Source organism: Coloeus monedula, assembly GCF_965178545.1.
Source record: "Coloeus monedula genome assembly, chromosome: 7".
Taxonomy (NCBI): Eukaryota; Metazoa; Chordata; class Aves; order Passeriformes; family Corvidae; genus Coloeus; species Coloeus monedula.
The window spans coordinates 1,781,925-1,808,587 of NC_138787.1; the positions used below are offsets into that span (position 1 = coordinate 1,781,925).

At 46.8% G+C, this 26,663-nt stretch overlaps 1 protein-coding gene across 5 annotated transcripts in view; it reads left to right on the top strand.

Annotated features, from left to right (window-relative positions):
* The window catches only part of AGAP1 (ArfGAP with GTPase domain, ankyrin repeat and PH domain 1), a 306,992-nt gene extending 280,871 nt beyond the window's left edge, over positions 1-26,121 (top strand). For all 5 annotated transcript variants that reach the window (XM_082285201.1, XM_082285204.1, XM_082285202.1 and 2 more), the window contains 2 exons: positions 23,491-23,746; positions 24,217-26,121. In XM_082285201.1, the coding sequence (XP_082141327.1) occupies positions 23,491-23,746; positions 24,217-24,420 (460 nt within the window). In that variant the 3' untranslated portion in view covers positions 24,421-26,121. The remainder of the gene's footprint in view (positions 1-23,490; positions 23,747-24,216) is intronic.
* The last annotated feature ends 542 nt before the right edge of the window (positions 26,122-26,663 follow it).

Here is a 26,663-nt window from a genome sequence, read left to right on the forward strand (position 1 = left end):
GCAGCTTTTTTGCCATTTTCTTACAAGTCCAGAGACGTTTGGTGGATTCCTTCTGTAACGTGCCATCCCCAGGAGCCATGGAAAACACTGACCCCGTGGTTGTGAAGGAGTTTTCGATGTCAGTGAAACAAAATGAGAAACCCACTCTGAATTACCCCCCCAAGACTCCAAGGAAGACATCCTTGGGTGTGTCCAGCTCACAAATCTGAGCTGTGTGAGGACATCCTGCCCCTGGAGGCTTCTGCAGCAGGGCAGGTGATGGAGATTGAAATGTTTTACCTGGGAGGTACAGGCAGCTCCAGGTACCTTCATTCTGGTGAGATTCCTGACAAATTTGGGTTCTCCTTCTGTGGGTTTGGCTGAAAAGTACCAAGTTAAGCTGAAATTCCATAGAAAAGGAAGCTGATGAGCTGTTGAACTTGGAGAGATCTAGGATTTGAGCTCAGGACTCAAACAAGGAGGATTTTTGGGGGAAAGAGTGTTCACAAATTGACAATCAGCAGTAGAAAAAGTGATTTGTTTGTTTGTTTTCTAGAACAAGAACCAATCTAGTGGGTGAGTGTCTGTCCTGAAGGTCTCAAAACCGTGTAGGATCTGGACTTCAAACTTAACTTTTGGTTTAGATATGGATTGATCATTTCTCTTTTTGAATTAGTTCTCTCCCAAGTGCCTACCAGAGCTAGAGAGATTGGAAGACCAGTGTGTTTTCACACCTGCTTGGCCAAAAGCTCCTTGAAAAGGGCAACTCAGAGCTCACCAACAGAGAGAAAACCATCACTGTGTTTATTAGAAACTGCTTGGGCCAGTGTGCAGCTTCAGCAGAGGAATGGGAGGGCTAATGAGAACAAAATTTTAATTTCAGGTGGGAAAAAACGGGATGGTGAATTTATAACTTGAGGGGAAACGTGGCTCACATCAGGCCAAAGGCCAGGATCACTGAAAAGGAGTCAGATGGAAACCACTGAGGGTCGGTTTTTCCTCAGAAAATTCCTTGGTATCATTACCACTGGCATTAAATTGCGTGCCACATGTGTGGATGCACATCTCTGCTACTCCACAGCACCTGAATAATAAATATGGAGAGTTTCATCTTAAGTATGGCAAGCTAAAAGCAACTGGGAAATGATGTTTGCTGTCTGTAAAGCCTTGGGCAGCCTTACCAAGGTGTTCTCTCACCAGTTATTCATCAAAAGAGAAGCACTGGCCTCTTGTTTGTTCTTGAAAGTCAGCTGTTTGCAAGGCTGAAACTTGTAATAATAATAATAATAATAATAATAATAATAATAATAATAACAATAACAGTAGGCCAAAATAAAGCCATTGAGTTTAAAAATGCCCAGTGCCAAGCATCAGCTATTATGAGGTGCCCAGGTCAGATCCAAAGGCTCCTCTGTGAGTATTTTAGGAAGTGCTGTGAGTCAAGCACTTGGGGAAACATCCAGCAGATTGAAAGATACCTATCCTGTTAGAAAGAGATCTTATGCAAAATATTTTCTTGTTATTTGCAGCTTTTCTGTGTAGTTGATGTTTAACCTGTTCCTTTCATTCCTCCTGCCCTGAGGTCACATCTGCCTCTCTGCACGCCAGGTCTCCCCCAGGCAGTTGAAGCAAACGTAATTCAAATTGCTTTCTGGACGTGGCTGCAAAGCCAGCTCATTCCTGGTTTGTGCTAAATTTTGTTCTCATTAGCCCTTCCAGTCCTCTGCTGAAGCTGCACACTGGCCCAAGCAGTTTCTAATAAACACAGTGATGGTTTTCTCTCTGTTGGTGAGCTCTGAGTTGCCCTTTTCAAGGAGCTTTTGGCCAAGCAGGTGTGAAAACACACTGGTCTTCCAATCTCTCTAGCTCTGGTAGGCGCTTGGGAGGGAACTAATTCAAAAAGAGAAATGATCAATCCATATCTAAACCAAAAGTTAAGTTTGAAGTCCAGATCCTACACGGTTTTGAGACCTTCAGGACAGACACACCCACCAGACTGGTTCTTATTCCAGCAAACAAACAAACAAACAAACACTTTTCCTGCTGCTGCTTATCAATTTATGAACACTCTTTTCCCCAAAAAATCCTCCTTGTTTGAGTCCTGAGCTCAAATCCTAGATTTCTCAGAGCTTTGTTGTACAAATTCCTTTTGCTGTTTCTGCCTTTTCTGCATAAACTGATTGTGGTTAAATACGAGGATGGGCTGAGAAGCTGCGAGGTGGTCCCCAGGATTCCCTTTTCCCTGGGTGGGATGTCACAGGAAGGTTGTGTCCGTGGGCCACAAGCTCTTGGCGGTTGTCACCAGTGTCACCCTCCTCCTCTCGTGGTTCTTTTTGCCCATTCCAGCTGTTTGGATGGATCTGTTGCAGCTCCTGGGACAGCAGAGCGTGGCTGAAGGCAGTGGTGGGGATGCTTTGAAGGCAGGCAGTGCCTCTCCGTGCTCCTGGTGGCTTTGCTGGCCGGTGACACGAGGCACAGAAGCAGCAGCATCCCCTCGCTTTGGTCCTGGCTACAGAACCCGCAGGGCTCCCTAACAGTAACTGTGACCAACTTTCTTTTGTGCTTTTTTCCCTTTTTTCCCCCCTTTGTTTAAGACTGAGCTTTGTTTCTGGCTCTGCAGGAAGCTGGTAGCCTATGGCAAGGGACTGGGGAGATAAGACTTCAGTAAGATAACTAAATGAAAAGGGCAGCAGTGAAAAGATGGTGCCGGCTTTTGACTGGACTGAAACTTGATCTACACAGCAGCCCAAATGCAGGTTCCCCACAGCTCTCAAATGTTCTCTTTTCGTCAGGGATAATGCTCTTCCAGCTGGATTTTTCCATGTGTGGGTGCTGGAGTGGGGGACAGCAGCAAACCCTGGCGGAGAGGAGCGACCGGAGGGAATCAGAGCAGCACTCGAGTAATTAAACAGCAGGTGAAAATGTGCTGAGGGGAGCACAGGTGAGGGGTGGGAGGCAGGAATTAGGGGGAGATGAAATCCTTCCAGTGCCTATTAACTGGATTGTGCAGACAGAGCAGTCCTGTCGCTGAGGCATTTTCTGTGTGAGAATTTGGGGAACGAGAAGAAGCCGTGTCTTGGTAATTGGTGAGCCTCAGAAGGTGTGCATGGGCCGAGCTTCAAAAAGTCTTCTTGCTGAACAGATGGTTACGTCATGGCCTAGAAATCTTCCAGCTAACTTTGCCTTTCCTCCAAAAAATTCACATTTCCCCGGTTTCATCCAGGTCAGAATTTCCAAAGGGATGTTTTTATTGCATTTTCACTTGTCTACAGCACCAGCCTGTCATCAGGCTTGGGAGTCTGAGGTGCACACACAGTTAAATGACCACCCCAGGGAGGCACATGAGACTCCTCTGCAAGTGGGAAGAACAGGATTGTGTCACTGTGTGCTGAAACTGAAGGATTTCTTATGAAGAATTATGTCTAGAAGGTGACTTTTTTTTAACTTTTTCATCTCAAGAAGCCAAAATTTGCAGCTCTAATCCTTTGCTAGTGACGTGTGTGTGCTCATGTGAGCCTTTCCAGATCAGATCTGCTTTGGTCACTTGTCCTCCCACAGCTCAGACCAGTCCTAAATAGATGCTGAGTTTGCTTGGATTCACCTGTTGCATTCAAGCAAAAAGGAGGAAAAGAAAAAAACAGCTACAAAAATTAATTGGGATTACTTGTTCAGACTTCCAGTCAAGGAGAAAAGTTAAAATATTCTTATTTAAAACAGTATTCTTATTTAAAATAGTATTCTTATTTAAAATAGTGTTTAAAATAGATGTTACTATTTGAAATACTGCTGCAATTGCAGTTTTGAGCAGTGGAACTCCAGTTTGGGTTGGTGTAGGCGCTCCCAGCTCTGGTTTCAGCTGTGGACACCGTTGGTGTCGGTCAGCATTTGCTTTGTGTGCCATCCCTTGGGAAAAGGCCGGGATTTCCTGTGGAATCTGCACCCTGCAGTGATCCACATCCACACAGGGATGGGGAATGTGGGAAAAGTTCAGCCCTCAGCCCGTGCACAGGTGCTGTGCAGGCACTACTTGCTTCCTACTCACAGGAGTTCACCAGCCTCGTTGCTGGGCTGCTTGAAGGGCAAGTTCACTAAAGCCAAGAGAGAATTTAAAATGGGGCAAGGGGAACATTTCTTCGTTGTTCTGTGGGATTTCTAAGCCACATCCTTTCAAAGCCCAGGCTTTGTGGAGCCCCTTGCCTGTGGCACATCAGCCCCGAGACCAATCCAACAGCGTGGAGCTTGCACAAAATTCCTCCACAAAATTCACTTGGAGGCTGGATAAACTCAGCAGCCGAAGGACCCTTTGAAATGCAGAGTTTTGCTTGTGAAAAATCAGTCACAACTTTTTGGGGTGCCCTGAAAGCCTTCCCTGTAAGCTGGGTTGGTTCCTGCATGTCCCATTAATGGCAGTGAGATGGTCTGGCTGTAAAAAATGCAAACCAAACCTCTCTCCCCCAGGATGTCAAATGCACTTTCCTCTTACAAAATAACCACATTTGATGAAGGGGTCTTGGGGTGTTTGGAAGGGAGGTGTGAAGGAGCGGGCAAGGTTTAGGGATGGGCAGGATGTGTGGTGGGAATGAGAGATGAGAATGGCTCTTCCAACAGAGTTTTGAGACTCCTGAAATTTAAATATGTCCAGAGCTGATTTTTAGCTGGTGTTTTTTGCCACATTTGCATTTTTGTGGAGTCAGGCAGCTCAATGGGTACCAGTGTGAGTGTTAAGATGTGGAATAAGAGGCAGAGGAGAACATGGGATGTCTCAGAAGCAGAAGGAAAATAGCCTCCAACATCAAACGTGGTTATTTTATAAGAGGAAAGTGCATTTGACATCCTGGGGGAGAGAAGTTTGGTTTGCATTTTGTACAGCCAGACCATCTCACTGCCATAATGGGACATGCAGGAACCAACCCAGCTTACAGGGAAGGCTTTCAGGGCACCCCAAAAAGTTGTGTTGTCAGCCAGGAGTAATAAAGTAGCATAAAAAAGGGGCTGCTTTTGTGACTCCCCAGCTTTCCAGAAGGAAATGGCAAAGCAGAGCAGAACTTGTGTGTTCACAATCAATATTGTGCTGCTGGGTTTTTTTGTGGAATTGTGATTTTTTCTGTACCAGGGGTGCCCTGGTGAGGAGGGTTTGATGGCCAAGGAGGTGCCAATACCCACAGGAGTGTTTTGGTCTGGAGCAGGAGAGGGCACAAATTTGGTTCGTGGGATGGTCGTGCTCCACACAAAGTGGATTCCCTTTGGAGAAACATTTTTGTCAAGCAAATATAATATGGTCAGGCATATATTTTATCAAGCATATATGTAATACCCTTGATAAATTCAAGATAATGTATGAAAATAGAAATAAAATACACAAAAGATGAAAAATTATTGCCTATGTGCACTTTCACTATTCAGCACTCAGGAAAACTGGTTTCACTGCTCTAAAAACACAAGAATTAAATATTTGCTGGATTATGCAGTTTTTATCACAGAGTACACTGGATAGCAGTTTGAGAAGCATGGAAATAGACCTTGGCTCACTTGGGGATTTGAGGGGTTGCATTTCAGGCCACAGTTGAAAAATCTGAGCTTTCTTTAAGCCAGACCTACACCAGCAGTGGAAGAGGGATAAAACTCACAGTAATCCAACATGATGCAGGATTGGGGTGGATACATATCATGACCATAACTTGTCAAAATAGAGAATTTTGGAGAAGAATTATAAGAAATGTTTCGAGTCTTCAGTGAGTAGCAGGAGATGCTTAAGGGGGTTAATGAAATGATAATGGTTTAGTGGGGAATGGAGGGGTTTGCAGGCATTTGGAGGACATCTCCTTGGAAAAATGGGTTCTTGTAGTTGAAAAAAGTGCTCCTGGGAGTAGGAGTAGGGGATGGAGGATGGAGGAACAGGGAGGAGGTGTTTGGACTGGGTATTTCTTCAGCTGTGCAGTGCTTTCCCAAGGAAAGCAGTGATTCCCACCGCTTAGGAGACACAGGCTGTGGAGCAAGGCGAGGGATGGAATGATCTCCGTGGCCTTTGCTTTCCAGATTCACCAAAGCTCTGATAAGGAATCCCACAGCATTCAGGTTTTAAAATATTTCTTCCTGTTTCACATAGAATCCTCTTAGCACTGCAGAAAACTGCAGAAATCAGCTGAGATCAAGATCTAATTCCAGTGCTCTTTCCTCCCTGTCCCCTGCTCCCCTCTTGCATCCGCTGGATGTCCATTTCTGTAAGTTTTCCCTTCAGAACAAACCTATCATTTTTCACCACAGGATATTTACAGCTTCAATCAGTGCCAAATTCAATTGGCTTCTGATCTCATCGCTGGAAGTTATAGATGCAGATATTATTTGCACTGTGGTTAATTATGGAGCAATCAAACTTTGGCTTTTCCACTGTAATTTCCTCTGCCAGCTAATTTAATTAATCACCCCCAGCTCAGCTCTTCCAGCTGCGACCGGCAGGGTCATTAATTAGACATGTGGTGGTAGCTCATAGACCAGTTCCTGTTAAGGGGCTGCTGCCCACTTGATCTCTGAGGGAGCAGTAGCTTTTTTTCCAAGCATCCAGGCAGGATTGGAGGTGGCTGCCAGGTTATTGTATCCCTCAGAAGCCATTCCCAAAAGACAGACCAAAGCAAACAGCAGGATTGCTGGGAATGCTGGTGCTCAGCTCACAGGGACTGGGATCAGATGCCCACCAAGATGCAATCTGGGGTCTCACCCAGCAGTTCTCAGTGCTCCATCCATTCTGGTCTGAGCCAGGAGCTAAAAAAGAAATGCTCAGGAATTCGATAGAGCTCCTTCTGACTGTTGGTGGGAGCTGCTTGGTGTGTGTCAGATGGAAAATACTTTCATTGCCAGATCACATCAATAACAGCAATTTCTTCTTTCACTATAAAAGCTGTGCAAGGTACCCAGCTAAGTCTGTCACGTTGGCCAAATCTCAGAAGATCACTAATTCCTATTTCTTCAGGGTGGAAGAATATTTTACAGTAAACAAAACGGGTTGATACAGCTTAAGAGTCTCATCCTAAGCATTATCAGCAGAGGGCAAGTGGTTTGGGATATGTGATGGCCCTGGAAAGTCCAAGCATTTTGCAGGGAAGGCAGCAGATCCTTGGTCTGTGCTCTTGCACAGTCTGTTTTGATAGCTGGGAATGCACACCCTGCCTTTGGGTTACGCTTTGCGTCTAAAATATCATGGATTCCTGGAATGGTTAAAGTTGGAAAAGCCCTCCAAGATCATTGAGTGCAACCCTTGACCCAGCACTTCCAGATCCCTAAATACCACATCAAAGAATCCTCCAAATCCATCATGTTCTCAGACTGAGTTTTAAGCATCCTTTGTTTTACTACCAGGATCTTCTTTATCCTCCTTGGAGTGCCACCAAAGCCACTGGTGTTGCCATGCTGGCTCTTGGAGTCGGAAAAGCTGAACATCTTCAGGATCCTTGTAGCTCCTGGGCTGCTTTTCCAAACACAGACAGACAGCCAGGCTAGTTCTGTTGCACTTTGATTTCAAACCTGTTGCAAAGCTGTCGTGTCTAATCAGTGCCTGCGTCTGCCGGCAGTGGATTGCTGATGGATTGGTTGGAGTCTCCCCCACTTCTTTTCACAATAGACAAACTCAGCTCAAGACAACTGTTTTAATCATCCTGGCTCACAAAGCCTCCTTTCATCTCCTTCTGTCCAAAACATCCATCAACCCCACCCAGAAATAGTAAACTGGAAATAAAAAAATCCGTTCTCTTCACCGCTGAACTGCAAGTGCCTTTTTTAACAGCAAAACAGCGCTGTGAGCTCAAGTGAGCTCCCTTCTCTGAAGGAGAAGGTGCTTCTGATGCAACCCTCCCTTCAAATGCATCATGCTCTTCACTGGTGGCTTTTTTGCTCCCTTGCCTCTCCTCTCTCAGAAGGTTCCCTCAGTCTGAACTATTTTGGGGAAGATGCTTTTAAGACAAAGTCCCATCACACTCAGGGAGAGCTTCAGGGATTTTCACGCAGACACAGCTCAGCAACTGTTCCAGAGTGGAGGGGTCACATCTGTGTCTTGGGGTGACTTTATGATGTGTATCCCATATCGCTGCCCTATGCCCAGAAATTAACTTTGTGCCTTTCTGTGCCTCTAAACTCTGGCAGCACAGGGAGACTGTTGACGTGTTATTGTCGTGGAAGCCCCGAACGAGAGAGATTTGTAATTGAGGAGAGAGCAGTTCATCCCTTCAGAGGAGCTCTCCCTACACCTTGCTGTGGAGCAAAATGCAGTGCCTGCACCATGCTAGGGATGCTCCTTTGGGAAATCCTCTCAGTCTCACAGCTGGGAAAGCTGCTGCTGGAAGGGAGTGGGGCCCAGGGGATGTGTGTTCATGGACAGAGAGAGAGAATCATAGGATCGTGAAGGTTGGGAAAGACCTCCAAGATTATCAAGTCCAACCTTATATCTAATACATATATATTATAGCTTTATGGGATAGATAGATGGATAGATGATAGATAGACAGACAGACATACAGACATATAAAAATACATATATTATAGTTTTGTCTTTAAAAGGTACTGCTCATTTGCCACCCAAAAGTAGAACAACTGCCAGCATTAACTAGAAGAGACCACCATAAAGACCTGACTCTAGAACAATCCCATTCCTCACTGAAGAAAGCCAGCATCCAGAATTCCCAAAATAACCATCAGTGTTCCGTAGGCAAGCTGGAGAATTAGTTTGGTTTTTTGCTCTGGAAAAAAATGGGAATTGCACTTGGTCTTGATCAGCAGACTGTAATCACCCAGTGCTACCTCACCCACCCGTGTCACTTGGTTTTGTTTTATTTGAGCAATAAATACCTTAAATCTCCTCAGAGTTATTGCATGTCTTCTGTGAGGACTCATCACAGTCCTGCCAGGCATTCATCAAGGCTCCCAGCGAGCCACCACATGAAGTATTCCTCTGCTCCTTATCAATCAGTTTGCTCATAACTTTACTTTTTCCTCCTGAAGTAATCAAAACTTGATATTCCGCAGATTGCAGAAAATTGTCACTGCTGTATTCTGTGCTAATCCATCACGGCAAACAGGCATAATTTGGGCATCAGAAGAGCATTAAGTGTTTAAATAAGCAAGAGAGACCATTTACTGCTCCAGATGACAGGGCAGAAAAATGTTTGGATCACAGGTACGCTGGGAATCGCAGCGCAGACCTTACGGAGCGGTGGGGCATCCACACTCTGCAGCAGGCACCAGCTTTGCTCTGTTCTTCCTGATACCACTCAAATAGTCAAAAAAAAGGCTGAAGCCCAGAGATTGCATTGAATTTTTTAAGTTTAAGCTTCCTTGTGAAGCTCATTCAGCTCTTTGTGGAAGATATTCCACATGGTTAAAGTATTCATCCCTTTCTTGTAGTCTTGTTTTTCTCTGTACAAGCAAGTAACTTCTAGTAACGATGAGAGAGGAGAAAAAATGTCACTTTTGTGCTGTAGACTTGAGCAGAACGTGCACCTTTGCCATCTTCAGGTCTTGAAATAACTGCTCTGATAGTCAATGGGATTAGCTGGACGTGTGTGTGAGATGTTCCACAAGGCTCTGAGCAACCTGGGATAGTGGAAGGACATCCCATGGCAGAGGGGTTGGAATGAGATGGTCTTGAAGGTCTCTCTCAACCCAAACCATTCTGTTACTCAAAATGCAGAGGGTGGCTGCTCTTGTTTCTTTATGAATCAGCAACTCCAGTGGACTGGGGAGAAAATTCTCCACAGAGAGGCAGTGGATGTGGGATTTCTTGTGCCTTTATTCTACAGCAAGGAGCCAATCCTGAAGTCTCCTTGGTGGGGGAATGATGGTTTTCTGGCAGGCTTCATGATCCTCTCATGGTTTGTGTACTCACAGCCCCCAGTTTTGTCCCCTCCTTTTTGAGTCAAGTTGTGTTTTAACCTGATTTCCCCCTCTGGTAGTAGTTCTGTGTGTCCCATTGCTCTTTGCATGGTGCCATAAAGCAATCTCTTGGTTTTCCAAGAGGAACAAATGCCACGTGTCATCCGTGGAGCTGTGCTGTGCACCAACCCAGGGGCACATCTTCCCTTCCCAGTAACAAATTGTCATCAGAGCATCAGCCTTCCTTTGAAAGGGTGACTGGCGAGGGGAAATCACCAGGACTGGAGACAGTCATCATCAGCCAGCGCAAAGAGCAGATCAAGCTGTCCACACCAATATGCCAGGGGAAGGTGCCCCAGGAGCCAGCCCAGCTCCAGCCCTCAGAGCCACACAAGGTGCTGATTGTGGTTGTCAGTTTTTCTGCTGTTTTAAGCTCTTCTGCCACAAACACAGCCCAGCCACCCTCGTCTTAAAAGGATCCTTAAACCTTCCTTTTCTCCTCTTCCACCGCTTCGAAAACACAGCGGCTGACAGTCCAAATGTTTGAAATAATTGGATTCTGCATTCTTATTCATCTGTAAAATATTCGTTGATTAAATTAGCCTAATAGATATTATTTCTTACATGACTGCATAATTTCATCCTGATTGGATCACTATGGCACTAACGAGTCCCCCCATTTACTATGGACTCGAGAATCACAGAAGGCTGGAGATAACCATCATCTTGTTTCCTTATTTTTTTTTTCCCCCTTTCCCAGGCTAAAAGTTAAACTGATTTATACTAAAAAGGCACACAGCCAATGCCCAGGTACATTTGTAGTTCAGTCTTCGAGACCAGTGTTGGAATAGGAAAAAATGTTGGTTTATATAATCTTGAGCCCTCTTATTTACTCAGTGGGTTGTTTCTGAAGCAGAAAGATTAACTGACCATTTAAATTCCTTTGCTGGGAGGGGGGGGCAGAAATGGAGATATTTTTAAATAAAATGCATTTTATTATCTTATCAAAACAGAGAGACTTATTGCAAATGAACCTCGTAAGGACTGCACACACTCGGGGAAATGAAAATTCTCCTCTCGAGATAATGTTCCAACCAAAGTGGTTTTAGCCTCTATTAGTAAGATTTTTTTCTTTGAGCTGCAATTTGAGTTGTAACCAAGAGAGAGGAAGAGGAAAACAAAATTGCCTTTAGTTTCATGCTAAATGAGAGCAGATCCTGCTTTCCTAAGGAAGAGGGAGCTACTGTGGAGTCGCGCTCCTCTGCCCCAGGGATGACGGGCTCCAGCTCTCCAGGGTTTTGTTGGGAAGGGGTTAACAGCAGGATTGGCTTCTCCCCCTGCCCCAGTGGCTGGAAACAGCTGGTGGGTTTTGTGTTGCGCCGGTGAACTGAGCAGCCCAAAGAAGTTTTTGGCAAACACTCGGCCTGGCCGGGACAAGGAGAGGTGGGTCAGCTCAGGAAGCCGTTTCCATGAGCCAACGGGGGGAACAATGCCCCGCTCAGCAGGGACAGAAGGGACACCCGCTCTCGCTGAATAGCTCCCCAAAAAAGCCCAGCTCAAAAGGAGCAAGGCCCATTCGCTTCTGGGAATCCAATAAATTGTTTCAGGAAGTGAAAGTCTGTCCCGGCTAATGGAGCCGTGATTGACAGGAGGTTCTCATTACGGCGCCCATCAGGGGACAAAGTGAATTCCAATGTTATTTAAGAGGTTAAGTAGAAATAAGATGCAGGTGACAGCCCAAGGCTTGAGGCATCAGGCACTGCTCTTCCTAAGTTGTGTTTTTTTTGTGAAGAGACTCCATAAAATTTAAAAGCAGTGGGGGCAGGGGCAGTTTAGGAAGTAAAATTTGGTCCCATGGTGGCTCGAAAGGAGCTTACCTGGCTGGGAAGCAGGGAAGTGAAGGTTGCTTTGGGAATTCTTGGCATTGAGAGGTCCCTGTTCCTTAAGTCCACCTAACATGGATGTTAGATTTGTAACCCCACCTAGGGTTGGGTCAGGTTGGGTTGGTCACGACCCCAAGGCTGCCAGAGCTCAAGGAACGTTTGGACAACGCTCTCAGGGATGCCCAGGGTGGGATTGTTGGGGTGTCTGTGCAGAGCCAGGGGTTGGACTGATGATCCCTTCCAGCTCAGGATGTTCTCTGACAGGTTTCTGGGTGTGCTTTTCCAAGGTCTGTACCTGGAAAATGCATCCCTGGTGGCTCAGGTTGCCCTGTGTTCCTGACCAGGAGGCATCTCCGTGCTGCCATAGGTGTTATTAAGGGCTGTTTCTGGCCTCGTTCAGCAAAAAATGAAGCAAAGAAGAGCATCCAAAATGCAATGTTGCTTGCACAGACTAAAAGCTGTGAGTTAAGCTGTGACCAGAGGTTTAAAGCAGATGCTAAACCGTACAGAGTAGCTGTTGCTGTATTTTTCCCTTTTTCTGAATTCCCAAACGAGCGGCGTCGGGTGTCTTGGCACTTGTGGATGTCACAGGGTGGGAAGCTGAGGGAGCTGCTGACTCCTGGTATTGACAGAGCCTTGCATGGTGCATGGTCAGGTGCAAGGATGTAATTTAAGCACGGGGTTCACGGCTGGCTTGCGAGTGACGGCAAAACTCCCGCGTGTGACGCGTGTAATAAATCTGGTCCGATGCAGGATTAATGTGGTATTCAAAATGATTATTTACCATGTGAAGTCGAGACGTGGCTGTGCACGAGGAGGAGCAAATAGCTGTGCACAGGGCATCAGGGAAGGGTGCTTGGAGGGGAGAAGGAAAATACCTGCCTGCATTGTTTCACCAGTGCAGTCCCGGGCAACACTAATGAAAATTGCACTTGAAATGCAGGATTGATTTGTGATGAGCTCAGCCCTAAAGAGTACATTTGTGGAATGATGACCTGATTGGTGTGCTGCCTCTTGAAGGGCTGAGGGGGTCTAATTGGCATATAACGCACTATAAATTTATTAGCAGCCTCTGCTTCCCCATTGGTGGGCCTTCTCCTGCTAACCACCAGGAAATTACCAATTTTCAGGAGTTACTCACTCAAGTCGTGCTGCGTCTGGGTTTTACAAAGAAGTCTCCCTTGCTGCTCTCATAAATCCTGGCTTAGAGCTCGTCCAGCTGGAAGGGGTCACTTGTGCCAGTGGGATACCTTGGGCACCTTGTGTTTGCCGCTCACCTTGGGCCTCCTTGGCTCGTCCCTCCTCACCACAAACCCAAGTTGCACAAAGGCCATTAGGAGGCAACGAATCCCTTTGGCAACCCCTGGGCTGCAGCTGCCAGGGAGCAGAAATTACAGTTTTTTGGCAGCCCACGTCCAGGGCTTTGATGGTTCTTATTGATACATTCAGCCCCAGGGCATCTCAGGCAGGAGAGGACATACCCACTGTTCTTTTTTTTTTTTTTTCAGGAGCACAATAGGAATATTCAGGAGGCAGTGTAATTATTTCAGTGAGTTCGCTTTCAAGATTGAGTCACAAATTAGAAAATAATATTCACATGTTCCTTCTAATTGGTAACAGATTAGGGATATTTTATCTTTTTTAAATAATTTCCAAATGTGGCCTGAAGAGGGATTTGTAGGGAAGTAGCTGGGAGAGAGAGAGAGAGAGAGAGCACTTAGGCACCAAGAACACTTGGGCAAGGGGCTTTAATTCCTCAATTCTGGCTTTAATTCAGCTTTTAAATCCCTGCACAGCTCTCTCTGAGTTGCTCTGGAAGTGGAACTTGCTGTCACTTTTGGCAGGTGTCCCCAGTGTGGATTTTCTTTGCTGTCAGGTTTTCTGTGGGTTTCCCACTGACAAACATCCACCTTACGGCTTGTAAATCATAAAAGCTTAAAGCTTTGGAAGTGTTTAACAGGCAGAGGTGCACCATTGGGAGAGCCTCAGCAGGACCTGAGCACTTCCATGTCTTCTGAAAGCCACATCCATCTCTAATCTCACCATTTTGGGGCACATTTGGGCAACCCCAGTGTTGCACATCCCATTGCTGGAAACACACAAACAAACCAAAAAAAAAAAAAAATAGCTTTGAGATTTCAGTTTTTAGGCAAAGGAACCTCGTGGGTTTCTCTGGGTGTTAACTACTGAGGATTCTCAAGTCTTCATCTCTTTTTTACTCTAAGGAAATTCTTCATCCACTTTGCTTTTCCAGAAGCAGGTCTACCAACAGTCTTTTTTAAACTAATTATGATTTATGGTTTGAGAAGGGCATCAAACACCTGCAGCCCACTGAAACAGAGGTGGAGGGAAGTCCCATCACTTGCTGAACAGAAGGAATACTTTGGGAGGTCTAACTTGCCAAAAAAAGATGTCGTTTTTCCTAAATAAAAATAGCCATTAATAAATGAGGCTAATGGAAGAGTCCAGTGACATCAGCAATTCCTTCAGAGTCCTTGGCATCAGTGAGATGGTTCAGGTCAGATATTAGGGAAATTCCTTTACTGAAAGAGTGCTTAAGCATTAGAAGGGGCTGCCCAGGGAGGTGGAGGAGTCACCATCCCTGGAAGTGTTCGTGGAATGAGTGGGCATGGTACTTAGTGCCTTGGGCACGATGGTGTTTGGCTGAAGGTTGGACTTGGTCTTGGAGGTCTTTTCCAAACTGTAGGATTCTGTGATACTTGAATTGCAAAGGAGGAGACATCAGAAGGTGAGGGGAGCAGAAAGGAGAGCTCCAAGTCACTTGGGAAGAGTTGGACAGCAGAGAGGTCCCTACAGCATCTTTAGAAGGTGGATCCCAGAGATGCTGTCCACGGGGATGGTCCAGCTGCTTCCCAGCCCTTGGACCTTGCCCTGCAAACTCGCCTGCCTCCCACTGCTGACTCGTGCAGAGCAAGCAGTTGGTTTTATTTTCTTGCTGCTCCAAATGTGTTTTTCTTCAGAGTCTGTGCTCAAATACAACGTTTATTACTTGTATTTTCTCTTTTATGTCTTACATAAATTCAGTGTAATGGTTGGAGGGTGCTTTTTCCCCAAATACTCCAAAGAGCATCATCTTCACTGCTTCTACTGGAATTAAGATACAATTAAAGCCCCCTGAAAGGACTTTTGTTTTTCCTTGCAAACCAAACTGTAGGAGCTACTGTTAATAAAGGATCAAGAAACATTTCTGAAGGTCTTTTTGGGGCGTTGCAATTAGACCGTCCTCTTCCAGTTTTTGATCCTCAGGTAAAGATTGGGCTCTCTTGGAGCCCACAACATGTTTTTTCCATTTTGCATCAGCTGCACTTGATGATCTCCGAGGCCTTTTCCCACCTTATTGATTCAATGATGGAAGCCTCAAGCAAGCTCTCACTTGAGATCTCGTTCTACTCTGGAAGTTTGCCAGCCCCATCGGAGGGGGTTGGGTTCCCCCCCACACACACTCATTATTTATAAGGCACTCAAAGTTGTGCTGCTCCTCCACTTTCCAGCAGGGCAAGCAGCAGGAAGGCTCCGTTTCTCTCCCCTCGTGTGTTTGCAGTGGGATCTGTTCCACAGCAGCTCACATCAGCGACTGTTCCAGTATCCCTGATGGGCAGTTAGCCCTGCTCCACACCACATCCCTCAGGGATGGGCCACCTCTCTCAGCCACCGAGCTCCTGGCACAGATTATTGAGATTTAGGCGTTGCAATATTTGTGCGTCGCTCCCCCTCCCCTCCGCCACCTTTGAGAAGGGAATTTTCATATTTCCTCCCCCTCCTTTTAAAGAAAAAACAAAGATTTCCTGAGCTCTACCTTGTGTTAACAAGTTGGGAATTACTGGGATCTTCTAAGCTGGGTGAGTGTATATCAAATGGCAAATTGAAATTTCCAGTCTGTGTTTAGGTCCTGGCACAACGATTTGTACACTTAAAGACATTGGGTTAAGTATGGTTACACACAAGTATGAAATGCATTAGGTACATGTTTCCAATTACTGTTCCCTGCATATATATATATATTTATTCTTGAAAACAGGCAAGAAGCAAATATACTCCTTGGTTTTAGCATTTCCATGCAATTGTTGTATCTTCTGGCTTTTTTTAGGTAATATTTGTGGGGTGAGGTTGACCACCCAAGAATTGGAAGCAGTTCACTTGTGTGTCTAGAACCACGCAGCGATAACTCATTTATCAGCCTTTTCTTTCTGGTGCTCAGCACAGTGATATGTTTGGGGTTAAATTTTGCTTGGATGTTTACCTAGATACTGATGTTCCAGCACGTAAAAGGAATCAGATCCTGAACTCAGGAGCTTTCCTGTTGGTTAGCAGAGGGTGGGTGCAAGGGAGCTGTTTGTTGTTCATGGCTTTTGCATTCCAGACTCTCATGAAGTCTCTCCTTACAAACCTTAGCAGAAAATCCATCTTCCTCCACTCTTCATGGTGCTTTTTAAATTATTTTCACTGAGCTATGTGTTTAAAATCACAGAATCACAGAATGGTTTGGAATGGAAAAGATCTTAAAGCTCATCCAGTCTCACCCCCTGCCATGGGCAGGGACATCTCCCACTATCCCAACCCTGTCCAGCCTGGCCTTGGACACTTCCAGGGATCCAGGGGCAGCCACAGCTTCTCTGGGCACCCTGTGCCAGAGCCTCACCCCCTCACAGGGAGGAATTTCTTCCCAGTATCCCATCTAACCCTGCCCTCTGGCAGTTTAAACCCACTCCCCCTTGTCCTGGCACTCCAGACCCTTGTAAATAGCTCTTCCCATTTTTTTTGTTGACTCCCTTCAGGTACTGAAAGGCCACAACTGGGTCTCTCCCCTAGGCCTTCTCTTCTCCAGGCTGAGCATTCCCAATCCTGTCGTACTTTCCTCATAGCAGAGGTGCTCCAGCCCTCTGATTGTCTTTGTGGTCTCCTCAGGGCAGTGGTGCATTCTACATCCTTGGGGTTCCTTCTTCCCTCTGAAATATCTCTGACAATGCTGTTTCAAAAAATTCTGGGGCTTTTGGGGTTAGAGGAAAAGAGCAGCGTGTGGCATTCTTCAAGCTTTTTTGTTAAATCTCTAGGGACTGTTTCCATTTCACACAGTTGTACGGAACAAATTCAAAACTGGGATTTTTATTGAGAAAAGACTTACCCAGCTTGCAGGGCTTAGAGTTGTCACCCTTAGGATCTTTATTCTCAACTTAATAAGCCTTATCTTAGTACCCATGGTATCCCCTGCTGTTGTATGTCACACGGTTTTTGCTTAACTTTACGTGGAGTAAACCTCAGGTGTGCTATATTTTATCGAGTAAACCTTAAAAAATTATTAGATGGAGTGTCGTGCAATGAAAACAGAAGTTGGCTGCAATTTTCTGTGATAAATCAGAGCCCACAATTGCAGGGTATTTATCTGAAAAGCCTGAAGTCACTAAACCTTGATGTCTCGGCCGGGCTGGTCGTTAATGTCGGGCAGTGATAAATCCTGCGGATGTACTAACACTTAAAGGAGAGGTGCTGGTTGCTCCACGGAGGGGTAACCTCCAAATGCAGAAATAGCAGCTCTTTTGGAGCCCTGTGTAGGGGAATGCTGTCAGGAGAGAGGGAAAAAGGTGGAGAAGCTCCACCGAATCCGAATAACAATGGTACAGGTTGGTGTCATGCAAGACGTGATTAATTTGAGAAGCACATGGAGCTCTGCACAAATGAGTGATCTGTGTCCCTCATGCACAGCAGGGCTTTTTTTTTTTCCCCCTGAAACACACAGCTATGAAAGGAAAACTGGAAAATGGAATAGGAGAGCTAATGGTGGAGACGGTCCAGAGCTGGGGGCTTCAGGAAACGAGTCCCTGGCAGTGCAAGGTGCTGCCGCTGGGAAACCGCCTTAATTTCACAGACTCCTGGAATGGTGTGGGTTGGAAAGGACCGTGAGGACCATCTCCTTCCAACCACCTGCCATGGGCAGGGACACCTTCCACTAGACCAGGTTGCTCAGAGCCTGGCCTCGAACACTTCCAGGAATTTGTGCCGTTTGGTTTGGTTTGGTTTGGTTTGGTTGAAAAGGACTGAGAGTAGGAGAATAACCTGAATATTTGGCATGGTTTAGCAGCAGTGAATTCTCCGTCTCCCGGGCAAGAGTTTGAAGAGTGGCTTGGACACAGCCCTCAGGCAGATAAGTTGCCCATCAGACAGTAACTAAATCATTTCCAGGCTGGGTTACCACACTGCTCACTGGAGACAGCCCTGGACCAGAGTCCAAGGCAAGATGCGGCCTGGCTGATCCGCAGCTTTCCTGTGGGGCTGCCCTTGGTCCGTCAGGGGTGTTTAACTTGTAAGAAGTAATAAGCTTAATAGGTTGACTTTATTTAATTATTAATGATCCCTTTCTGTCCTTACAGCTCATAAAACACCCTGTAGGTTGGCAAAACACTCATAATATTGATCAGGAGCCAGCGAGATATTTATTTCCTCTTTGCCCCGGCGCGCATAAATCGCGGTCCGTTCCCTCGGCAGGCGGGATTTACAGTGGGCCTGTTTCTTCAAAGCTTTCTGTAATTAAGGAATAAATACCCATCGGTCTTTGTTTGCTGTCTGGAGCCCTCTTGTTTGCCAGGGACCTGGCTATTCCCGGTGGGCTTGTGCCTTCCCCCTTAGCAACGCGGCCGGGCGGAGCAGGCATGCGGGCGCGGAGCCGCTCAGCTGCTCAGCGCTGCCTTTGCAATGCAGCAGAGGGGTCTTCTCCTGCAGAGAGAGAGGAAGCCCCTGTGTTTTCTCAGCATATTGTTCCCAGCTCCTCTTCCATGCCTCTCCTCCCAGTTCCTGCTTTGCTCGGGGCAGGAAGGCACTTTGGAAATTCCTTGCTGCTAGCCCCTTTCTTCTCTCCCTCTCTTCTTCTCCCCCCTTTTCGCTGTTGCAATTAAAAGCATCGTGAACCTTTCCCCAACGTTTTAATCCCCGCCCCCCCTTCCCAATATTTTCCTTTTACTCATCCCAGCACTGCATCACCAGCTCTATCCAAAGCAGTGCCATTTATTGGGATCATCACAGAGGGGGTTGTTTAATCGGGAAGCCCCGGCACATCCAGCTGCCCAGCACCGGTCATTAGGTGATGTGTGCTCCTTGCATGCTGGACCACGAAGCTAATGACACATCCTGGGGCTCTTCCAGGAGTTTGGGAGGTGCAGTGGGTTAGATTTACTTCATTTTCTTGGACGAGACACATTAACCTTGTCAGCTGGCCAACAGGAGAGGAAATTTGGCAGAGCTCTTGCTGAGCTGGCCAGGTTACCACGGCGTTAAAGGGTTGTACTTCAGTGAGCAACCAGAAATGGCAACACACGGGCACAGCACCTGCACAGCGACCATGGAGACACCACTGAGAGGCCTCCTCTCTTACAGAATTAGTTCCTTTAGCAAGAGAGAAGAAAAGATAAAAAAAGCTCAGGAGCTTTTCAGTGTTGTCAGAGGTGTGGAGAATAAAACTTCACTTCAAAATGCCTGTGAGAAGCCTGCTCGGTATTTCTGGTGGTGGGAAATCAGTGCTGTGCCATGGTAAATACCTGCTGTCCACTGTCTTTCTAATTCAACCTTCAGAATGTGATCCAGCCTTTTAACAAGTGGTGAGTAACTCTGATAATGAGCGAGCGACACGACATTTTAGTCATCCTTTTAGTCATGCTTTGGTGAGAGCAAGGCTGCTCTTGCTCTGGAGCTGTGGAATTCTGATGGCGAGTTCCCAGGCTCTCCAGCCACGTGCTGTTGCCTACTCAAGGCAGTTCTGGGTCACTGTATGAACACGACGTTTTTTTCCCCACCCTGCACATCCTCTTCGTGTTTGCCTCCTGATGTCACTCCCCCAAATATGTGTGAGGGACAAGTGGAGGTGAAGGCAGAGGTGAACGGGAGCGAGGAGGAGTCGGGATGGAGAGTGGATGCCAACAGGATGAGGCTTCTGATGGGATTTGTAGGGTGGAAAACCCAATGCACCACACGATGGGGCTGAGCTGTGTAGGGTGTGGGCTCCTCAAGGAGCATCTCCAGTGCAAACCCAGAGCTGGGGAACGCAGTGCAACTCCTGGAGCGAGGCTGTGCTCGAAGCAAATCTGCTTTTTCTCTTCTCTGATGCTCCCTGCTTACCCTCCCCCCCTTCCAGTGCCCAGTATTTATGTTTCCACATAATAATGATGTGATGTGGCTGGCAGAGTAATTTAAATAATTGGACATTATCTTGAGAAGCAAGCACCTAATTAGATCAAAATAAACCGAGAACTGAAATTTTCATCTGTTTCTAATAACCTTTTACCTATGTACAGTATTGCTGCTGCAGCAGGGATTTCCTTACACCACTGTGTGTTCTTGGGCTTCACCAGTGATGGAGGCTCCTGCAAGAGCAGAGAGCTTGGTGGCACTTTTTGGACAAGATCAGTGACTCATTCCTGGTTCTGCAGAGTGTTTTGCAGTGATCCTCTGCTGGATTTGCCCCTTGTGTAACCAGTGAGGTTGGGAGTCTGTACCAGCACATACAAATCAGGGTTTGAATGCAGATATTTAAGAGAGAAAAGGCTCAAAGTCTGACCTTAGAGCTCTGTTGTTCCTTTCTCTAAGTTTATTTAGGAGCTTGTAATCTGTTGATTTTAGTGCATATGAGGAAGAGGCAGCTCAGACCTTCTCCAGTGTTTGGTGTCATTGGGACCATCTGAGCACAGGAAGATCTTGCTTTAATTTGGTCTTGAGACTTCCACTGTTGAAAGTTCACTGAAAGAGTCTTGGTTTGGCTTTGACAGCTACAGCTGGAAGTGTCTGGTATGGAGAGGATCATTTAGAATTGCCAGGATTACAATTAAGGGAGGAAAAGAGGAAAATATTTACCAGCCTTTATTTTAGGGACTGGTTCAGTGTCTTTCTCCTGATGAGTTGCTCTTCCTCACACTTCCTTGTACTCTTGTTCAGTTGATTTATTTAAAGGTATGTCGGTGCTGGCTGAAATGAAACACTGTGCCTCCTCTTCCTGCTTATTGCTGACCGCTCCAATAATTCATTTTTTAGCTCATTAACTAACAGGGGATGTGAGCAGTGGTCCTCCGGGGAACTGCAATGAGGTTAAGTGATCTACTGCTGACAACTCTGCTCTTGGACTGGCCTTCCTTGGGGGAAATGAAACCTCAACCAAGACAAGCTGTGGATCCCAGAAGTGAAATTGGGGCATCAGAGCAACAATTGCAGTATTTATGTCTTGTTGTCAGGGCCTCTGAGATGAATGCGAGCGGCGGAGCTGCAGCTGTCTCCCAGGAAAGTCCCCAGGACTTCCCGTCCAAATTAAATGGTTTGTGCCAGAGATGTAGGGAGGGTGTTTGTGGGCATTGGCTTTCTAGATGCTCATTGAAAGGCAGTCCCTGTGTGTTGTGGCTGTCCATGAGGTGTAGCCCAGTGTGCTTTTCCTCCTACCTCTGATGAGGTTCTGTTTTCTGCCCTAAAACCCAAATCTTTCTTTATGCCCAGTTTGTACTGTTGAAAAAGACCTAAATCTCGCTCAATACTGATGTCAGTGACGTGCTGCCCCAAATGTTTGAGGCCTCTGAAACACTTTTAGTTTGATTTATAGTTTCACCACAACCCTCAATGTGACTCCAAAGGTGGAGGAACTGGACCTTAGTGAGTGAAGTCATTTGGTGCCCAGCACTGAGGCAGCACATTCCCCTTCCTGTGACATTGACGTTTAGAGAGTTTCCTGTTCTTCCCCCAGCCTGTTGAGGCAGTAGGATAAACCTGAGCAGGAGTGGGACATCCCCATCCCTCTTTCTTTCTTGCATCCTTCCAGGAGCATCAGGATTGCCCACGCGACGCATGGCAAACGTGAAATTCATGCTGGTGGATTTGTGAACCAGCAGCCTCAAGCTCTGAAAGCCTCTGCCTGAACTAAGCAGCTATTGTCTGTATTTAGCATTGCTGTTACAGTTTAGGCTGAATGGTGATTGGAAATGGGAAACTTGTGTCAAACAGCTTTTTTCCTAAATAGAAAGGGACTTCTTTGAGCCACAGGAATCACAGCAACCAGTGCTCTGATAGGAGGCAAAAGTTTCTCTCACTCAGAGGATGGTCTGGGGGAGAGGGGGATTCATTTGCAGGCCCTTGACTAAGGTAAAAAAAAAAAAATTACTGGCATATCTGAGGAATATTTTGCCTTTAGGATGTGTGGACATGCGGAAAACAAATCCCCAGAGCCCTGGTGTGTGTTACTGTGGGTGAGCAGCACAGGTTGAATCACTTCATTTTCCAGTCTGGCACGTTTTAAACATGCGATGGATGTGTTGGTTATACTCTCAATACCTCGCTGTGTGTTTAAAAATCATGTGAGATCTTTGCTAAATATCCTTGAAGATAATCTAGATGGGTACTGGAAGTGGAACTATTGCAAGAATGCCCATTTTATTGTAGGTAATTGTGTGTTACTTTATCCCTTCCATGGCACTGGTTCTAGTTTGGCTTTTTACCTTAAAAAGATAATAATTAGAAAAACTATGAATTAAAGATTCTGATAACAGAACTCCTTTTCTTCCTCCTCTCCATCTGGAATACCTGCAGCGATACTCCCTTTATCAGATCCTGCCATCAAAGGTTAATTTGCAACTGCCCAGATGGGTTGTGGAGGGGGTTTTTTGGTGTGCCTTTTAGCTTGCAGGAGTCATTCAGAGGTTTGGGGTACAAGAAGCACTCTCTGTGTTAATTTTCTGTTTGCACTTTTGCTCTGAAGAAAAGCCCTGGCCCTGTTTGTGGGGTAAACTGTGGCCGGGGCAGGGAAGCTGTGCCTGCTTTGGGAAGCTGTGCCTGAAAGCATCCAGGCAGGTCAAAGCAAGGTCACTCCACATGTCCCAGGAAATGATGCAAAACTAATCCAGATTTGCTGGGGGAAGGAGATGTTTACATAAGTATTTAAAAACAGATTAGGGCTAACCTGACACTAGATTACTGGGAGCAGTGTAAACACGGCTGAAAGGCGTAAACAGGGCTCGGCCTTTTGTACTCCGGAGGAGAGAATCTGTCACCTGCACCCAGTTGCCTGGCTCAGGTGATGTATGTGGCTTTCACAGGCTGAGCAGATTACCTGAGGGACCTCTAAATGGGACTTTGTCTGGGGCTGGTGCTCTCAGATCATGTAATTGTATGGTAATTTTTTAAATGGCGAGTGGAGGGCCTTGTTTGTAGTCCTTGTTCTGCTGTAACCTGATAGCACCAGAAAGCTTCTGACGGTTCTTTGATACATCGGGAGGAAAAGGTGCTTCAAAGCATTGGTTTGCGTTTTGGAAAAACAGAGGAACCATCCCTACGCCTTTGGGAACATTACCCAGCGTGGAGGGGGACAAAGCACCCCTGTTTGGTTACTTCTGGTCTGGGATACAGAAATTGGGTGCATTTTTTTGCAGTGCATTTTCCAGCCTTAAGGTGGAACCTGGCTGCCTGGTGTGTCTTTGGTCTTTGTGGCAGTGAGGGCTCTTGCACTGACCTCTTGCTGGCCTGGGGTTTTTTAAGGCCTCCTGGCTGTTGTGATCCTACAACCCCGTGGGCACAGCACGCACCAAGGAGGACCTCGAGCCTTGGCTCAGGAGCAGCAAGGTGGGCAACACAAATACTTGCTAAAAATACAAGGTTTGGGTGAACTGCTCCTAAGGTTTGGGTGAACTGTTCCTGTGAGGGCTTTCTTGACATAAATTTGGAAGAGGGGAAATAATCTCCTTGTTGGCTGTGACGCCAGGTGAGAGTGACCTGTCCCCTCTGGCTTCCCTAGGGAAGAAAAAGAGCTCTGGATACGCGCAAAGTACGAGCAGAAGCTCTTCCTCGCCCCGCTGCAGTGCCTGGAGCTCTCTCTGGGCCAGCATCTCCTGAGGGCCACAGCCGAGGAGGACTTGCGGACGGTGATCCTGCTCCTGGCCCACGGCACGCGGGAGGAGGTGAACGAGACCTGCGGGGACGGGGACGGGCGCACCGCCCTGCACCTGGCCTGCCGGAAAGGGAACGTGGTGCTGGTGCAGCTCCTCATCTGGGTAAGCACCTGGTGCCAGGAGAGGGCTTGGCTGGGGGGGCAGGGCTGCATCCCTCAGCAGGACATCCCCGACCTGCTCCTGGAGAGCTTCACGAGGACGATGTCCTGAGGCTGGGTGTTCCTCAGTGCGCGCTCTCAAAAGGTGGCATCGTGGTAGAAAAGCATGTTTCTGCCTCTCTGCTTGATGGAAAGTGAAGGAGAGCGTAGGAAATGAGGAAGGAGACGTTCCCTTAGCTTGGACTACCACTGAGGCAGATTTTGTCCCACACGTGAGACTCCCTCCCTCGAGAAACATTTCTGCCGTACGTGGCTCAGCGCTGCCATGCTCGTGTTGTCAGGCTGGTCTCCTGCCCTCTCCTTCTTCTTCTCTCTGTCCCCATCCTCCCTTAAATCCAACCCCCTCCATCCCGAACCCACTGCCTCTATTTTAACACCCCAGCTTCCAACAGCGCCCTTCTTCTTCCCCCGCAGTACGGCGTGGACGTGATGGCGCGCGACGCCCACGGCAACACGGCGCTGGCCTACGCCCGCCAGGCTTCCAGCCAGGAATGCATCGACGTCCTGCTGCAGTACGGCTGCCCCGACGAGCGCTTCGCCCTCATGGCCACCCCCAACCTGTCCAGGAAGAACAACAACCGCAACAACAGCGGCGGGAGGATGCCCACCATCATCTGAGGGGAGCTCGCTCGCGTAGTCGCTGACCCGAGTCACATCCGCAGCCTCACATTCCTCCATCCCCATCACAGCTCCGCTCTGTGAGTCTGGTAACTCTCCTTCTCCCTTTTCCCTTCGGTACATCCCCGAGTCCCACCCGGAATCTGGAGAGCGCGAGGGGACGAGGAGGAGCGCGGGGGGCTGCCGAGCAGGCCGTTGTTTCAGTGCCCGCCGCCGGGCCGGGAGGGCGCGGGGGCCGCGCCGGACACGGAGGGGACACACGGAGGGGACACGCGGCACCCCCGGAGCGCGGAGGGACGGGCGGGGGGAGAGGCGAGCCGCAGGAGAAGGAAGGAGAGCCGGTGACTTTCCCTAGCTGACAGTGAAGCACATCAGAACATTTCACCTCTACCGAACGCGGCGACGCCTGGATTTCCATTCTCTTCTCCTGAAGAGCTTGACGGCATAAATCAGAAGCAAGCACAGAGTTTGTCAGGTTTGAAGCTCCTATGATGGTATGTGTCAAATCAGTTGTAGCTAATCTGTCCGGGGAGAATACTGGCTTCATTACACTTGTATAGTTGAGTTCTTCCAGCATTACTGCTGTTTAATAGAACATGATTAGTCATCACGGAGAAAAAAGCATATTAGCTGAGGAGGTAGTTACATGGCACGCTTCGGTGATTGCTTGGATGTGATTGCAATATTCTTAGAAGCATCATATTATCTCAGACATGTTCTTTCGAGCCCTTGGAGCCCTCCTTTCTAAATTCACTGTCATAATTTAGTATCTGTTTAATTTTTCAGTCCAAAGAGAGGAAATGAGTTGCTGAGTGTTATTTGACTGCAGTCTCCTTGGTGTAAAAACAAAATGGAAAAAATAAATAAGAGTAAGCCTGAAACACAAAAAGGAATAATGAATACTGCTACGGAAAACAACATTTCAAGTACGTTTGGTGAAATTAATAAACGCATTAAAGGCTAATTTTTTTTTTTTTTTATGTTGTTTTCAGCCAGCAGAAATAGGGTCTGTCATTTTGCCAAGGTAAATTGTGTTGAGTTTTTGGTCACTCCTGTGATGCATTGCCTAACTTATACAGATTTTTGTATTGTGTCTCTAGATTCTATGTATTTAAAATCTATTTGAATAAAAAAAAAGACCGTAAATATACATTGATTTTTTTTTTTTTTGTACAGAAAATGACATCTCTGTTAATTTATAAACTGTAATGGATGTGAACTGAATAATGTGCAACTAGTTAGGATCTGTGGGTTACAGATCATTGTACATTGATAATGTTCCCAGCAGTGAACTCTTCTTCCCAAAGCCTGGGTGGAACAACATATCAGAAGGAGATCAGGGCACAGGGAAGGGGAAAAAACAGTGCGTGAGATCTTTTAGAAAGGAGAAAAGAGGCTGTTTCTCAGCACTGTAAATATATTTTACTCCAGAAGTCAGGAAGCTTTCACAGGCCAAGACAAAAAGCCCCATTCTGGCTGGGGGAAGATCAGATTTGATTAAGTTCAGAATTGATAGCCTTCACCACGGCGGGCAGGGCACCGTTCCCAGCCCGGCTGCTTTCGGCAAGAAAAATGGCTTGTGCAAGGAGCCTGGACAGTTCATTTGAATTCCGAGTTTGAATACTTGATTGGATTGTTTTGGTCTTACCAGGCACATCCCAGCTTCTCCTGCTTCCCACTAGCAGGATTCTGGCGTGGGGAAGCGAGGTTTTGGCAGGCAGAAAAGTGAGCTTTACCTTATTTACCTTTACACGGCATATGGCAGTGTGGGGATGGGGGGAGGGTTTATCACAGAGAAAGCTGGAAACTCAACCAAATTCGATGGCAAAGGAGCAATTATGTGAAGGCAGCGAGGTGCACACAGCACAGTAATTTGCAAATCTACCTGCTGCTGGGTATTTCCCAAGCCTCTGCTCTTCCTTGGGGCTCTGGGTTTCATTCAGCACACAAACGGGAGGAGCAGTTGCTAAATAAACTCAATGGGGACAAAATGCAAAGGAAAAAATGTGCTGTGGTTATCCTAAGGAAAACCAAAAAAAAAGAAAAAATTACGGATTTGAGGTAAAATTGTGGCAGAAAAACGAGCCTCAAGGTGGAAGCACAGGAATATTGACCAGCTTTTCCTCTTTGGTGGTGGTGTCCTTTTGTACTTTGTTGTTATCTAGACCTTTTGAGTATTTGGGGGAAGGGAATCTTTCTCCAGCCAGCCTGGGCTGACTGCACCAGGCACAGCTGATTCCCTT